Below are 17,187 nucleotides of genomic sequence, written 5' to 3' on the forward strand. Positions count from 1 at the left end.
GGCCCTGGAGGCAGGGGGAGAACCCCCCTGCGGCTTGGCCATTCTTCCCCAGCCCTTGTCTGGCCCAACCTCCTCCCCCCTGCACACTCCCCACTGCCACAGGCTGCACTGGGGCAGCATTTCCTTCTTGGGCCCTTTAGAGCTGCCCCCATGGGGACACTTCCATCTTCTGGGCCAAGCACCAGAGCCAATCCCAGCCAGTCCCATTGTCCCCAGTCCGACTCCCTGACTCCTGGTGGCCCCTGGAAGCCAAGAGCCAAAGGCTGACACCCACAGAGTGCAGCCCCACCCATCTGCACTGGGGCCCCAGGGGTTCCCTTTACCAAACAGCCCCTGCGAACCCTTGTCAGAGAGAAAATTGGGTGACTTTTGGATGCTTTTAGTAAAGAGGTCTAAACATTTCTTGACTAATGGAGGGGGGTGACCTTTTTATTCTTGACCTTTCCAGTTCTCCATTTGGGGGCAGGATGTCCTCTGGGCTAATGTTTTGTTCCCTTTGGAGTGAGTGCAGCCTCAGAGGGCTGAGCCCTCTCTGGCTGGGCTTGGCCTCTCCTGGAGAGACTCAGGCCTGGCTGGGCTACCCCAGGCAGATGCTGCAGGAAGAAGAGCTCAGGACGCCTGTGTCTGGTGTCCCTGGGGCTCAGCCTGTGCCCGATTGCTGTGCAGGGGCTGAGCCCCACCTCTGCCTCGGGGCCTTGGGCAAAGGGCTGGCAAGGAAGAGGCCCAGGAGCCTGCCCAGCTTTCCTCCTCCCTGGGGGCTTTCAGTCCTCGCCTGACACCGTGTGGGCCCAAGGCCTTGCTGGCTTCAGGCTCATGGCCCGCTGGCACCATCCCACCGGCCTGAACCCCCCTCCTTCCCCTCTCTTCAGCCTCTCCTGCCTTTTATGGCAAGGGGCCATCCAAGGAAAACCCCAGTTCTCAGCAATGGCACCCGTGGCACGGATGCAAGGTTCGAGTCTGCCAGGCAAGAGCAGGAGCAGAGAGAGCCTGAGGAGCCAGAAGATGCCCTGGCTGGGCATCGTGTTGCTGTGGGATGAGCTGACACCTCTGCACAGTCTCTGCCCGTCCCTGCCAGCCGACTTCTGCCCAGGCTCTGGGCATGGGGATGGAGCGCTGACAGTTTTCAGCTGCTTCCTCTCTTGCTCGGGAAGGCGGGTGGCAGAGAGGAGGATAGCAAGCAGCACGACAGCAAGCAGTACGATGCTTATGGCATAGCTTTTGCCTTGCTTATGGCACCCTTGGTATAAGTCACCTCATTCCCTGCTGCTTAGGTAGTTGTGGGATGTTGCTGCTAAGGGTCTCCAAGGGCAATCTCTCTGATAGTGGTTGCTGTCACCACATGTAACACAACTAGCTCTGTGTCTGGCCTCATCTTTTACTCCTAACTGGGCTTTTAGGGTTATAGCAAAAGGGTTAGATTGGTGTTTCACAGAGCTAACTCTTTGGTAGGGTGGAACTAACTCAGCGATGCTGTAGCCTTCCCTTTCAAGAGGGGTTTGCAAAGCTTCTCCACAGCTTGAGCTTGCCTTTTCAAAAGCCAATTGCTTATACAGCATCTCTCTGGCTTTATTGTATTCCACTTGTTTGTTTAAAACAGATTGCAGCCGATCTAAACATCTTGAATTTGGCTCAGAATAGTTTTGTAATGCTTTTGTAGAGGGCAGGTTGCTATTTTGGTCTGTAGTATGAAGGTTTTTCATAGCTTTCAGGGCTTGTTTGGCTGTTTCATCGTATATCTCTCTATGGTATTTAGATTGTGTATCTATTGAACTATAATTTCCATCTCCGGCTAACTGATGTGCTGTTACACCTGCCTGTGGGTCACTGGCATAAGCAGAGCAATTCTCCCTAAAATCGGCCAGCCACACGTTGTCCTCCAGTCGTGTGGCATGCTTATCAACCGATCCTTCCCCGTTTGCTACCTTGCTCCCTTCCGGCAGAACCATCCCGGATTCCTCCTCCTCATCCCCCCATTCCTCCCCCCCTGTGGCCCCAGTGAACCTGGTTCCCTGTGGGGAGGTGGTGGTGGACGGTGGAGGCGGTGAGGAGGCGGGGTTACCTCCCCCATTGTGCCTATGGGTGGGGCGAGGTGGCGCTGGGGCCGGGAGAGACGGGTCAGTTTCTGGTCTATGTGGCGGGCAAGATGGTGGCACCCATGCCTGGGCATGTGGTCGGCGATCATCCGTAGTGCAGGGTGGCAAATATGCTGGGTTACCCCCCATCGCTCTTAGGGGGCCCTCTGCACTGGTCCCATGGGCTGGGACCTCGCATCACAGGCCTCGTTCCCTCCCGCTGACCTGCGTCCCCTTGGCTCCCGGTCCCTGACTTGATACTTAAATCATGAACAGCTCCTCTCCCTCCCCCCGCCAGACTTTGTGTGTTTGAGCTTTTATGCGTAAAAGTCAGGCTGCTGCCAGCAGCGTGAGCGGGGGGGTGTGTGTTGGCGTTGGATGCGTGTGTTGTCCGTTTGTGTGCTCTGCTTAGTGCAGACATTATGACTTGCCAGGCTGGAAAAGCATTGTTAGCTTGGGGGTCTCCCCCCTGAGCTGTCAGTTTCATAAGGTTTCCTATTTTGTCCCATATTTCTATGTGAAGGGCTTCAACTAATGGCAGTTCAGGTACAGCTGCCTTAATAAAGCATATCAGTTCTGTTAGTTCGGTCCTTGTGGCTTGTATATGATATGGTTTTAGCAGGATAGCCAGTGCATCTGTGTCCTGTGATATCTCAGTGGAGAGAAAATTTCTCATTTTACCTTTCAGTCTCGGCGCTGTAGACGTGCGCTGCTGGAAAGTCTTTGTCTATTTGCTGGCTTCTCCCGGTTCTCAGTCGATTGGGTCTGCGTGGGTGGCAGAGGCGCTGTTTGGCGGTGGTGGCGACAGGGCTCGTTGGCGTGGGCTGCGGTGGCTGCGGGCTGCGGCGGGCTCGTCTGCGGGTGGCGGCGGCGGACACGGGCGCGTGGTGGCTGCGGGCTGCGGCGGTGCTCGGCGGTAGGCAATCGGCTGGTGAGCGCGGGCGTGTCTGCAAGCGGCGTCTTCAAGTGGCGTCTTCAAGCAGTGTCTGCAAGCAGCGGGAAGTCGCGGCGCGGCGCGTGTTCGGTTCAGCTTCAGTTTGTCCTGCGTGGTTTTGAACATGGCACGGGGGGAGGCTCGGCGGGGTCGTGGCGTGGCTTCGGCTGGTTCCGCGTGGCTTTTGAGCGTGGTGTGGGGCCGGCAGGAAGCAGCAGGCTGCAGCAGTGAGCTGCAGCAGTTTCTGCTAGGCAGAAAACTGATGCGTGCTTCGCGGGGTCTGGCGGTCGTGCTGAGGATGTTAGAAGGTAGAAGCAGTGGAGCTGCTGCTACGCACACGGCCTAGCCGTGGCAAGCGGTGGGTAGCGGGGCTTCCCCGGCAGTTTTAAGGTGCTCTGCCACCCGGGTCTCCAAGCTGCGGACACGGCACTGCTTAGGGAAAAGTCCTTGCCACGTAGGATGTTGGCGCTGCCTCTCAGCGTGACTCACCAGTGTATGCTGGACCCCGCTTCGCTCTCTCCGACTGTGTCGATCTGTCAGTTTTTTCTTTTCTTCTTTCTTCTTTCTTTTATTTCCCATGCACTATCTCTAATATTTTTGGAGCTCACTAAACTAGGATTGCGTTTCTCAGACACTCTGAGACAACGACTTAAAGACGTCTGCGTTTTTTTCGGTGAAAATTCCTGTCTCGAGATAATTGAGACAATATTGAGACAATATCGGAATTACGGAGTTTCTCGCCTGATTCAGGATATGCTAAACTGACTTAATATAAGTTCAGAGTCCCTGTTTGGGCGCCATATGTAGCGTGGCGGTACTTTACATGGTAAAGAAGGAAGCATACTCCTTGTGAGGTGGTGAACAAAGAGAATTTATTTCAAATTCAGCGCTGGTTTTATCCCTTAATCCCATGTGACTTCTTTGACCAATAAGGTTGTCTATGTCGGCGCATGCGCCCTCGGACACTCTTGCCTTGGTACATCTCCTGTACCTTAAACACGCTCCCTACAACTAGTGCCCAGTCCAGCAGAAGCATCACTGCCCTGCTCCTGCTGCCACACTATTTCTGATACAGGCAGAATGTTGGCCTTCTTGCCCACCTGGGCACCTGCTGGCTCAGCTTCAGCCTCTGTCCACCAGCACCCCCAGAGCCTTTCTCACGGGGACCCTTTGCAGCTACTCTTCTCCCAGCATGGAGCTGCAGGGGATTATTGTGGCCAGAGGCACCAAAGGCACTCTTGAACCTCATGCCCATGGTGTCAGTCCAGAGGTCCAGCCTGTCCAGGTCCCTCTGCACAGCCTTCCTACCCTCCAGCACATTGACGCCGCAAGCCAACTTGCTGTCATCTGCCAATTTGTTCATGGAAGACTCAATCCCCTCATGCAGATACCCACCAAAATTATGAAACAGGACTGGGCCTGTTACCCAGTAAGTTCTATTTCTTGACAAAGGAGCCCAAGCAGGACTGGAGAGAAATTGTAGGCAGGAGATTGAATTGGAACAATAGACAATGGATGATAGACAAGTTCTGGGCCATGTCCATTTGTTAGAAAAACAAATTAAAAGTTTAAAGCCTGACATGCTTTTTTGATATTTTTCAGGGGGATTTTTAGGTGGTTATTGGGATTTACTGGTTCGGGCTTGGGTTGCTGGGGGTCACTGGGTGTTACTGGGGTGGGGTTTGGGTTTACTTGCTTAGCATTTAGACTTACTGGTTTGGGCTTTGGGGTTCCTGGGAGTCACTGATTGGTGTTCCTGGTTGCTGGTTTGGTGTTACTGGTTTGGGCTTTGGGGTTACTGGGAATCACTGGTTTGGGGATTGGTCCATCCTCCTTTATATTGGTCCATACCAGGTGGTTTATGGGATGTAAGAAGGGTTGTAGATTGGTTTATGCTGGTTTCTACTGGTTTCTACCGGTTTCTACCGATCTATACTGGTCTGTACCAATCTGTACCAGTCCATACCAGTCTATACCAGTCCATACTGGTCGTTATTGATCCACGTTCCTTTATACTGGTCCACACCAGGTGGTTTATGTGATGGAAGAGTGTAGCGTTAATGCCCTTGTATAACAAGGAATAATGATGCTCTTCGTGCGTTGGTGTGGTCAAAGAGGGTTTATTCAAAACTCGCGCTCGCTTTTATCCTTACATGTCATGTGACTTCTTCAACCAATAGAGTTATATGTGACCGCGCATGTTCTCTTGGGCCTATTTCCCTGGCACCTCCTTCATGCCTTCAGACATGCCTCCCACAGAAGAGGACTTTTAGAGTGTTTTAAACTGGTTTGCACTGGCCCATAGAAGTCCATAGCAGTCTGTATCAGCCTATACTGGTCCATACTGTTCCATACTCCTTTCTACTGGTCCATTCTAGGCGGCTCATGGTACATAAGAGAGGTTCTGTATTGGTTTATGCTGGTTTGTACCAGTCCATGGTAGTTTGTATCAATGTGTATCAGTCCCTGCTGGTCCCTACTGGTTCGTACCAGCCCATACTGGTCTATACTGGTCCATATCAGGTGATTTATGGGATGGAGTAGTAGTTGTAGGGTGGTTTATACTTCCAATACTTTGTATTGGTTTGTACTGATGTGCACGGGTCCATACTGGTCCTTACTCATCCATACCCCTTTATACTGATCCGTAGCAGCTGGTTTATGGGATGGAAGAGGGCTTCTATACTGGTTTATATTGGTTTGTAGGAGGCGTGTCCCAGGGGCAGGGGAACCAAGGGACATATGCAGGGACAGACAACCCCATTGGTGCTAAGGTCACGTGGTTTTAGGGGATAAAAGGGAGGGCGAGATTCAAATAAATCCTCTTTGATTCCACCCACATCAGAGAGCGGACTCATTCTTTATCATATAAAGACCGCCAACCCTACATTGGTTTATAGTGGTTTTTATTGGCTTGTACTGGTCTCTTCTGGTTCCTACTGGTTCATACCAGTCCATACTGGTCTATACTGGTGCAGAGCAGGTGGCTTATGGGATGGAATAGAGGCTGTAGAGTGGTTTATACCGGTTTATATTGGTTTATACCAGTCCATACCAGTCTATACCAGTCTATACCAGTATGGACTACAAGGGTCCATACTTGTCCTGACTGGTCTGTACCAGTTCATACCAGTCCATACTAGTCTATACTGGTCCATACGAGGTGGTTTATAGGACAGAATAGAGATTGTAGAGTGGTTTATACTGGTTTATATTGGTTTGTAGCAGTCTGTGTCAGTCTGTATCAGCCCATACTGGTCCTGATTTGTCCGTACTGGTTCATGCCAGTCCATACTGGTCTATACTGGTCTGTATCAGGTGGTTTATGGGACGGAATCGAGATTGTAGAGTGGTTTATACTGGTTTATATTGGTTTGTAGCAGTCTGTGTCAGTCTGTATCAGCCCATACTGGTCCTGATTTGTCCGTACTGGTTCATGCCAGTCCATACTGGTCTATACTGGTCTGTATCAGGTGGTTTATGGGACGGAATCGAGATTGTAGAGTGGTTTATACTGGTTTATATTGGTTTGTAGCAGTCTGTGTCAGTCTGTATCAGCCCATACTGGTCCTGATTTGTCCGTACTGGTTCATGCCAGTCCATACTGGTCTATACTGGTCTGTATCAGGTGGTTTATGGGACGGAATCGAGATTGTAGAGTGGTTTATACTGGTTTATATTGGTTTGTAGCAGTCTGTGTCAGTCTGTATCAGCCCATACTGGTCCTGATTTGTCCGTACTGGTTCATGCCAGTCCATACTGGTCTATACTGGTCTGTATCAGGTGGTTTATGGGACGGAATCGAGATTGTAGAGTGGTTTATATTGGTTTGTGCCAGTCTACATTAATCTGTACTGGTCCATACCAGTCTGTACCAGTCCTGACTAGTCCATACTGGTCCTGACTGGCCTCACTGGTCCCAGCTCCATGCCCTGTCCACATTGGGGTTCCGGGATCACCAGGAGGTGGCGGCGCTGCAGCGGAACAGGGGCAACCAGTGGGGGGTGCTGAGGGAGCTGCAGCAGCCCTGGCTCCGCCCCTTCCTGCAGCACCTGTGGTGGCCACCAGGGGTGCTGCACTTCGAGTGCCCCAACCAGCAGGTGAACTGGGCAAACTGGAGGAGTGGGGGGACTGGGAGGAACTGGGGGGGACTGGGAGGGGATTGGGAGGAGTGGGAGGGAACTTGAGGGAGACTTTTGGGGACAGGGAGAAGATTAAGGGGACTGGGAGGAGTTTGGTGGGGACTGGGAGAGACTGGGGGGGACTGGGGGGCACTGGGAGGGGTTTGGAGGGATTGGAAGGGGATTGAGGGGACTGGGAGAGAATTGGGGGGGACTGGGAGGGAAGTGAGGGGGGCATGGAGGGGAATGGGAGGAGATTGGGAGGGACTGGGAGGGGATTGGGGGGAACTGGGACTAGGGGGGCACTGGGAGAGACTGGGAGGGGATTAGGGGGAACTGGGGGAGTTTGAGGGAGACTGAGGAGGGACTGGGGGCCTGGGAGAGGACTGATGGGCACTGGGAGGGAACTGAGGGGGGAATGGGAGGAATGGAAGAGACTGGGATAGGGGAGACTGGGAGGGGGCTTGGGGGGACTGGAAGGGGATTGGGAGGGCCTGGGAGAGGATTGGGGGGATTGGAGGGAACTGGGAGGGACTGGGGGGACTGGGAAGGACTAGGTGGGAACTGGGAGGGACTGCGAGGGGATTGGGAGGGACTGGGAGGAGATTGGGCAGGGAATGGGAGGGACTGGGATGGGACTGGGGGGACTGGGAGGGACTGGGAGGCAGTGGGGTCCCAAACCCTTACTGGTCTTACTGGTTTAGGGCTTTGAGTTATTGGGAGCAACTGGGATTTACTGGTTGGAGTTTTGGGTTTATCGGGAGTTACTGGGAGTGGATTTAGGCTTACTGGAAGTTACTGGTTTGGGGTTTTTGGTTACAGGTTTCGAGTTATTGGGAGCCACTAGGTGTTACTGGTGTGGGGTTTGGGCTTCCTGGGAGTCACTGATTTGGGGTTTGGTGTTACTGGTTGGCTCTTTGGTCTTACTGGGAGCTACTGGTCCTTACTGGGAGGGGGGGGTCACCCGTACCGTCCCCTCCCCCCAGGTGCTGATCTGGCAGATCTTGGCCACCCTGGATGTGGCCAGTTGGGGCCAGGCCTTACTGGTGGCCAGTTTGGGGTGCGAACTGGGACTGAGCCGGGTGGAGCCCAGTAGCGAGGGCTTACTGGGAGAACTGGTGGAGGTGGTGAAGGACTACACGGACCAGGTGGCCCTAAGGAGGCGGCTCCGCTACGAGTGTGCTGTGTGCGGGTGGGGCCTGCCCTGGGCACAGGTGGGCACTGGCTTGGACTGGTTTGTACTGGTTTAGTCTGGGAGGGGCTGTGAGGGGGTTGGGAGGGAGTAGGAGGTTCTTAAAGGGTGTTAAGAGGGGATTGGGGGTACTGGGAGGGAATTGGGAGAGGATTGGGAGGGTATTGGGGGGCATTGGGAGGGACTGGGAGGGTGTTTAGGGTTACTGGGAGTTACTGGGAAAGGGTTTGCTGTTGCAGGGAGGGGGTTTGGGGTGTCTAGGAGTTACTGGGATGGGGTTTAGGTTTACTGGGAGCAACTGGGAGGTGGTTTAGGGTTACTGGAGAGAGTTTAGATTTACTAGTGTGGAGTTTAATGTTACTGGTTTGGGGTTTGATGTTAATGGGTGGGTGTCTGGAACTACTGGGAGTGAATTTAGGGTTACCGGGAGCTACTGGTACAGGTGTGGTATTGGCTGCAATTCCACCTGTGACCACCGGGGGAGCACCATAAGCAGCTTCCCAATTGAACCTGTCACTGGGATGTTACTGGTGTGTTACTGGTCCTTACTGGTTTGTACTGGTGCAGATAAAATGGCCGCTGGGCTGCTCGTGGCCGCTGGGCTGCTCGTGCCCGTTGTGCCCCGAGTGCTTCCAGCTGCAATTCTGGGTGGGGGCCCTGTTTACTGGGAGTTACTGGGACTTACTGGTTTGGGGTTTAGGGTTACTGTGAATTACTGATTTGAGGGTTAGGGTTAGTGGGAGTTACTGGTTTGAAGGTTAGGGTTACTGAGAGTTACTGGTTTGGAGTTTAGGGTTATGAGGAGGCCATTTAATGTTACCAGTTTAGGGCTTGAGGTTACTGATTCAGGCATTAAAGTTACTGGGACTTATTGGTTTGTAGTTTGGGGTTACTGGGATGCAATTTAGGGTTACTGGAACTTGGTGGGGTGGGGTTGGGGTTGCTGGTTTAGGGTTTGTTGTTACTGGGAGTAACTGTTTTAGGATCTGGAGTTACTGGGACTTACTGTTTTGGGGTTTGGCATTACTGGGAGTTATTGAAGGCTTACTGGAGAGTTACTGGAGGATTACTGGGAACTACTGGAAGTGACTGGGAGCTCCTGGTTTTGGTGTATTACTGTCTGCAATTCCACCTGTGACCACCGGGGGCAGCACTAACAGTGTCCGTAGCAATAACAGTTACTGGTGTGTTACTGGTGGGTTACTGGTCTTTACTGGTTTGTATTGGTGCAGATGCAGTGGCTGCTTGTGCCCGCTGTGCCCTGAGTGCTTCTGGCTGCTCTTCTGGGTGGGGGCCCTCCTTACTGGGAATTACTGATTTAGGGTCTGGAGTTATTTGGACTACTGGTTTGGGGTTTGGCATTATTGGGAGTTATTAAGGGCTTACTGGAGGGTTACTGGGAGCTACTGATTTTCATGCATTATTGGCTGCAATTCCACCTGTGACCACCAGGGGCAGCACTAGCGCTAGCCATATGTAATAACGGCTACTGGTGCGTCACTGATGCATTACCGGTCCTTACTGGGGTGTACTGGTGCAGATGCAGTGGCTGCCCGGCTGCTCGTGCCCGCTGTGCCCCGAGTGCTTCCGGCTGCACTTCATGGTGGGGGTCCAGGAGAGGGGGGTGGGGGCCCTGGGCTGCCCCAGCTGCTCCCATCCCGACCTGCGTGACAATGCCCAGCACCTCTGGTACTGGTCCACACTGGAACTGCAGGTACTGGGAGCACTGGGGGGGGGGAGTGGAGGGGATTGGAAAGGACTGGGAGGGATTGGGAGGGACTGGGAGGGGGTTAAAGGGTGTTAAAAGGGGGTTTGGGGGCACTGCTTTATACTGGGAGGGGAGGGATTGGGAAGGAATTGGAGATGGACTGGGAGAGCATTGGGGAAGACTGGGAGGGGACTGGAGGGGATTGTGGGGCACTGGAAGGGATTGGGAGGGCATTGAGGGGGATTGGGAGGGACTGGGAGGAGGTTTGGGGTTACTGGGAGGGCATTGGGTTACTGGCACTTACTGGGAGCTACTGTCAGGAAGTTTGGGGTTACTGGGAGCTACTGGTCCTTACTGGCAGTCACTGGTTTGGGGTTTTTGGTTACTGATCTGTGGTCACAGGGAGTTACTGGTTTGGGGCTTGGGGTTGCTGGGAGGGTGTTTGGGGTTACTAGTCCTTACTGGTTTGTACTGGTTTGCAGCTCCAGAGCTGTTTGGACCCCGACACCTTTGACTTTGTGACCCAGAAACTGATGGAGCTGGACCTGCTTCAGGACCCCCAATTCCAGTGGTTCCCCCATGTACTGGGAGGGACTGGGAAGGGCTGGGAGGGGATTAGGGGGGACTGGGAGGGGAGTGGGGGGGGGGACTGGGAGGGGAGTGTGGGGGGGACTGGGAGGAGGGCTTAGGGTTACTGGAAGGGACTGGGAGGGAACTGGTGGGTAGTGGAAGGGACAAGGAGGTGCTTTAGGGTTACTGGGAGGAACTGGGAATTACTGAGGTTTCAAGTTACTGGGAGGGAATTTATGGTTACCGGGAGTTACTGGTTTGGGCTTTGGTGTTACAGGTTTGGGGTTTGGTGTTACCAGGAATTACGGATTTGGGGTTTTGGGGTAAGTAGGAATTAGTTTAGGGTTACTAAGAGGACTAGGAGTTACTGGAAAGGGAGTTATTGTTGCTGGTTGTTAGTGGTTTGGTGTTTGCTGTTGCTGGTTGTTACTGGAGGGGTGTTTTGCTGTTCTTGGGGGGGTCCCAGGGGGTCTCTGAGCCCCCCTAACTCCCACTCCCCCAGTGCTCCTTCGGGTTCATCTTCGAGGCCGAGCGGGGCCCGGCCCAGTGTCCCCAGTGCCACCAGTGCTGCTGTCCCCGGTGCCAGTACCCGGTGAGGGGGGGCTGGGTGGTCCTGTGAGGGTTTGGAGGATCCTGAGGTGAGTTTTGGGGGGATAAAAAGGGCTTTGAGAGGTCACTGGGGGTGTTTTGTGGATTCCCTGGGAGGTCTTTGGGGGTCTCTTGGGGATCCCTGGAGGTCTTTGGGGGGGTCATGGAGGGGGTTTGAGGGGTCTCAGGGAGGGTTGGGGGATCTCTGGGGTTTTTGGGGGAATCCTAAAGGGAATTTGGAATGTTAGGGGGGCATGGGGAAGGTTTGGGGGGGAGGTTGAAGGGGAATTGTGGGGTTGGGTGTTTCCTTGGGGGTGTTTGGGGGATTCCTGAGGGTCTTTTGGGGTCTTGGGGTCCCTGGGGGTTCACCTGGGGTTTCTGAGGGGGTCTCTGGAGGATCCCTGGGGGACTCTGGGGGGCTTTGCAGGGTCCTGTAGGAGTTTTGAGGGGTCCCAGGGAGGGTTTGGGGAGTTCTTGGGGGTCTCTGGGTTACTTGGGGGTCCCTTGGCATTTTGGGGGGTCCCTGGTGACCCCCAAACCCCCCCAGTGGGACCCCAGCACTCCACCCTGTCCTGTGCTGAGGTTGGGGCCTGGTTGAGCTCCTGGGACCCCCAAGGAGCCTCCGGGGGTCTGGAGTTTTTTCTAGGGGAGCATGGAATCAGTGAGGGGAGTCCTGGGGGGCTCTGAGGGGCCGTGGGGCAGATTGCAGGGAATCTGGTGTGATTTGGGGAGTCCTGGGGGGGTTGGAGAGGATTTTAGGGGTCCCTGGGGGGGCTTGGGGGAGGTTTGGGGGATCCTAAAGAGAGATTAGGGGAATCTCTGCTCCATACTGGGGAGTGAGAGGGAGGATTTGGGAGATCTGGGGGGTTCTGAGGGAGATTTGGGAGGTCTGGGGGGGAATTGGGGGGTCTCAGTCCCATATTTGGAGGTGGTGGTGATTTGGGGGGTCCCAGGGTGTGAGGGAATGCAAAGATTATGAATCCTGGAAAGAATGACATTAGAAGCGGGTCTGTCACAGCGGCAGCTCTCTGGGATCGAGCGGAGTGGAAAAGCAGCAATGATTTATTTCCATTTGTACTGTACAGTTCTTCCTTAGACTATGTAACCACATGGCCCCCCCACGCCGTGCCATGTTGTCTCCCCTCCCCAAACTGATCCCCGCCTCTGCATAAGCATGATTGGTTGTCTCATCCTCTTCTCCCCAATCCCTGGTTTGCTATTGGACTTTGATCCTCCTGTATCCCCCATTGGTTAGCAGAGCCCTCAAGCCACTCCCTTTCCCCCAGACTTTGGTCCAATCACGTTCCTCCTTCTAAGCCCTCCCCTGGAGACATTAAGAGCTCACAGGAGTTTCAAATAAACCACTTTTCGCCCTGGAATCCAGAGAGGAGATTTGGTGGCTCTTTTCTCCTACTGAAGGGGGACCACGCCACTGAGACCCTCTCTGAGAAACCGTGACTGAGGAATCACTACAATCAACTCTGTTAATTGACGCCCAACGTCTGGACGAACTCAGCAAATTTCTACCGTGTAGAATTTTTCTGGGCATACCAGGCTCAAGCAATGAAGTGTTCTTGGCTTCCTGCTCAAACAGATTTCTACAACTTAGCATTGGATTTCGACCCACCAAAAGAACTACGTAGGTCAGCAGTTGTATAGTTTCGAAACTCTATTTTATAATACTCATGGGGGCTCTATCTTCAAAACAAGAGCACGATACCTACAAACACTTAAAAAGCTTCATTTATTTCCATGGACATCCACTACACAAAGATTCCCTAAAAGCGCTGATTAAATGGATTTCCAAGAACAGTTACATGCTGCCCAGTACCATAACCTACCGTGAGTGGGACACATTGGGACATATATTATTGAGTGCTATACAAACAAATGACTCTTTAGCATCACGAGCAGCAATTGCATGGAATTCTGAAGCATGCTACAGAAAAATGAGATTGATGAGAAAGAAAGCCTTCCAGGCTTTCTTTCCTGGGGATAAGGGCTGTGGTTTGCTGTTTTCAGCCCTGCCTCACAGCTGCCAGCCCGACTCCCAAAATTGCATACAAAGATTTCTCCCAGACCAAAGGTTCCAGCACAGAAAGCTCTTGCTGCCAATGGATTCCACATGCTGGTGCACCAACTGCAACACAGAGCCAAAGCTTCCAGGCTTCCTTTCCTGGGGATGAGGGCTGTGGTTTGCTTTTTTCAGCCCTGCCTCCGAACTGCCAGACGACTCCCAAAATTGCATACAAACAAAGATTTCTCCCAGACCAAAGGTGCCAGCATAGACTCCAAAAACTCGATATGGACGAAGATTCCTCCCAGACTGAAAGAGGCAGCACAGAAAGCTCTTGCTGCTCACCGGGTCCGCAAGTTGGCCCACCAACTGCACCACAAAGCCAAAGCTTTCTTTCTTTCCTGGGGATGAGGGCTGTGGTTTCTATTTTCAGCCCTGCCTCACTTCTGCCAGCCTGACTCCTAAAATTGCATACAAACAAACATTCCTACCAGACTGAAAGAGCCAGCACAGAAAGCTCTTGCTCACCATGGAGACAACAGGCTGCCCCAGCAACTGCACCACAAAACAAAATCTTCCAGGTTTTCTTTCCCGGGGGTTAAGGGCTGTTGTTTGCTTATTTCAGCCCTGCCTTCAAACTGCCAGCCCGACTCCCAGTTACATATAAACAAAGATTCCTCCCAGACCAAAGGTACCAGCACAGAAAGCTCTTGCTGCCCATGGAGTCCCCAGGCTGGCCCACCAACTGCACCACAAAGCCAAACCTTCCAGTCTTTCTTTCATGGGGATAAGGGCTGTTTTTTGATTTTTTAAGCCCTGCCTCACAACTGCCAGTCCTATTCCCAAAATTCCATATGGATGAAGATTCCACCAAGACCAAAGGTGCCAGCAGAGAAAGCTCTTGCTGCCCATGGAGTCCCCAGGCTGGCCCACTAACTGCACCACAAAGCCAAAGCTTCCAGGCTTTCTTTCCTGGCGATAAGGGCTGTGATTTTCTTTTCTCCGCCCTGCCTTCGGACTGCCAGCCCGACTCCCAAAATTCCACATGGACCAAGATTCCTCCCACACCAAAGGTGCCACTACAGAAAGCTCTTGCTGCCTATGGAGTCTCCAGGCTGGCCCACCAACTGCACCAAAAAGCCAAAGCTTCCAGTCTTTCTTTCATGGGGATAAGGGCTGTGGTTTGCTTTTCTCAGCCCTGCCTCCGAACTGCCAGCCCGACTCCCAAAATTGCATACAAAGATTCTTCCCAGACCAAAGGTGCCAGCACAGAAAGCTCTTGCTGCCCATGGAATGCCCAGGTTGACCCACCAACTGCACCACAGAGCCAAAGCTTCCAGGCTTTCTTTGCTGAGGATAAGGACTTTGGTTTGCTGTTTTCAGCCCTGCCTCCCAACTGCCAGCCGACTCCAAAAATTCCATACAAACAAAGATTCCTCCCGGATCAAAAGTGCCAGCATAGAAAGCTTTTGCTGCCCATGGAGTGCCCAGGCTGACACACCAACTGCAACACAAAGCCAAAGCTTCCAGACTTTCTTTGCCGGACAAAAGGGCTATTGTTTGCTTTTCTCAACCCTGCCTCACAAGTGCCGGCCTGACTCCCAAAATTTCACACGGACGAAAATTCCTCCCAGAACAATGGTTCCAGCACAGAAATCTCCTGCTGCCTATGGATTCCGCAGGCTGGCCCACCAACTGCACCACAAAACCAAAGCTTCCAGACATTCTTTGCTGGAGAAAAGAGCAGTTGTTTGCTTTTTTAAGCCCTGTTTCCGAACTTCCAGCCCGACTCCCAAAAGTGCACACAGAGGAAGATTCCTCCCACACCAAAGGTGCCCACCCAGAAAGCTCTTGCTGTGCACATAGTGCCCAGAGTGCTGCACCAATGGCAGTGGAGAGATGGAGGGTCAGGCCTTTTTTCTTGGTTGGATGGGCAACTGTTTGTGGGCGGGAGCCCTGTTCTTAAATCAGCCCTCCCAAGACCTAAAGTGAATACGGATGAAGATTCCTGCACTACGTGCGAAGGAAGAGATTTCTGGGCAGGCACCTTTTGTCTGGGAGGAATCTTTGTCCGTATTCACTTTTGGCCATTCTGTTGGTGCAGCACTCTGGGCACTATGTGCACAGCAAGAGCTTTCTGGGTGGGCACCTTTAGTCTGGGAGGAATCTTCGTCCGTATTCACTTTTGGACCTCGGACGGCTGATTAAGGAACGGGGCTCCTGCCACGACCGATTGCCCTTCCAGCCAGGAAAAAAGGCCTGACCCTCTGTCTCTCCCCTGCCGTTGGTGCAGCACTCTGGGCACTACGTGCACAGCAAGATATTTCTGGGTGGGCACCTTTGGTCTGGAAGGAATCTTTGTATGCAATTTTGGGATTCGGGCTGGCAGTTGGGAGGCAGAGCTGAAAACAGGAAACAACAGCCCTTATCGCCAGGAAAGAGAGCCTGGAAGCTTAGGGTTTTTGGTGCTGTTGGTTTGTCTTTCTGTGCTGGCACCTTTGTTCTGGGAGGAAGTTTTTGGGCCAGGCTGTTCAATTCTTCTTCCCAGAACAAAGGTACCAACACAGAAAGCTCTTGGTGCCCATGGAGTTCCCAGTGTGGCCCAAAAACTGAACTACAAAGCCAAAGCTTCCAGGATTTCTTTCCTGGCGATAAGGGCTGTTGTTTGCTTTTTTCTGCTGTGTCTGACAACTGCCAGCCCGACTCTCAAAATTGCATAAGGACAAAGATTCCTCCCACATCAAAGGTGCTAGCACAGAAGGCTCTTGCTGCTCATGGAGTGCCCAGGCTGACACACAAACTGAACCACAGAGTTTTCCGCCTTTCTTTCCTGGTGATAAGGGCTGTTTTTTGATTTTTCAGGCCTGCCTCCCAACTGACAACCAACTCCCAAAATTGCATACGGATGAAGATTCCTCCCACGCCAAAAGTACATGGAGAGAAAGCTCTTGCTGCCCATGGAGTATCCAGGCTGACCGAAAAACTGAATCACAAAGAAAAACTTCCAGGCTTTCTTTCCTGGTGATAAGGGCTGTTGTTTGCTTTTTTCAGATCTGCCTCACAACTTCTTGCCCAGCTCCCAAAATTGCATAGAAACAAAGATTCCTCCCACATCAAAGGTGCCAACACAGAAAGCTCTTGCTGCTCATGGAATGCCCTGCCTAGCCCACCAACTGCAGCACGAAGCCAAAGCTTCCAGTCTTCCTTTCCTGGGGAGATGGGCTGTTGTTTGCTTTTTTCAGCCCTGCGCTGAAACTGTCAGCCTGACTCCAAAAATTGTATACAGACAAAGATTCCTCCCATAACAAATATGCCAGAACAGAAACCTTTTGCTACCCATGAAGCACCCAAGCTGGCCCACCAACTGCACCACAAAGCAAAAGCTTCCAGGCTTTCTTTGCTGGGGACAAGGGCTCTTGTTAGCTTTTTTCAACCCTTCACTTATTCTGCTTGCCTGAGTCCCAAAATTCCATACGGACGAACATTCCTCTCAGATCAAAGATGCCAGCAAAGACACGGGGACATTGGTGACATCACTGAGGACAAGCGTGCCACCCCTGGGGACAAAAGTGGCATCACAAAGACATTGGTGACAACTTTGAGGACACAGGTGCCACCCCTGGGGCACCCCTGCCCAGTGCAGCCTGTGTTGTGGGGAGTGCGCACACAGGGAGAGGCTGGGCCGGACGAGGGCCAGGGCAGCAAGGCTGTCTCAGGGAGTGGGTTCTGCCCCTGCCTGCAGGGCCCAGCCCCTGGCAGGAGCGCCTTGGGCAGGGCCCGGTGCTGCTGCTGGGGCAGGAGGTGAGGCCTTGCCACCTGCCAGCTGCCTGGGCCCTGTCCTTGCTGCGCCACATCCCCGAGGCTCCCGTCCCCGCTCCCCCAGCACCAGCTCCCTCCTTCCCAGCCCCAGCCAAGCCCTTCTCTGTGTCCTCCTGCAGACCATGGCTTTCACAGTATTCCTTTTGGTGCTTGTGCAAAGCATCAT

At 53.1% G+C, this 17,187-nt stretch overlaps 1 protein-coding gene across 1 annotated transcript; it reads left to right on the forward strand.

Moving 5' to 3' along the window:
- The first annotated feature begins 7,089 nt into the window (after positions 1 to 7,089).
- RNF31 (ring finger protein 31) lies at positions 7,090 to 11,895 on the forward strand. Its single transcript, XM_017836417.1, has 6 exons — positions 7,090 to 7,106; positions 8,114 to 8,341; positions 9,860 to 10,033; positions 10,510 to 10,608; positions 11,100 to 11,189; positions 11,733 to 11,895. Exons 3-6 carry the CDS (start codon positions 9,860 to 9,862, stop codon positions 11,781 to 11,783), a joined length of 414 nt encoding a protein of 137 aa, XP_017691906.1. The 5' UTR covers positions 7,090 to 7,106; positions 8,114 to 8,341; the 3' UTR covers positions 11,784 to 11,895.
- Positions 11,896 to 17,187: the final 5,292 nt, after the last annotated feature.

Source organism: Lepidothrix coronata, unplaced genomic scaffold (genome assembly GCF_001604755.1).
Source record: "Lepidothrix coronata isolate B3197 unplaced genomic scaffold, Lepidothrix_coronata-1.0 Scaffold277, whole genome shotgun sequence".
Lineage (NCBI taxonomy): Eukaryota > Metazoa > Chordata > Aves > Passeriformes > Pipridae > Lepidothrix > Lepidothrix coronata.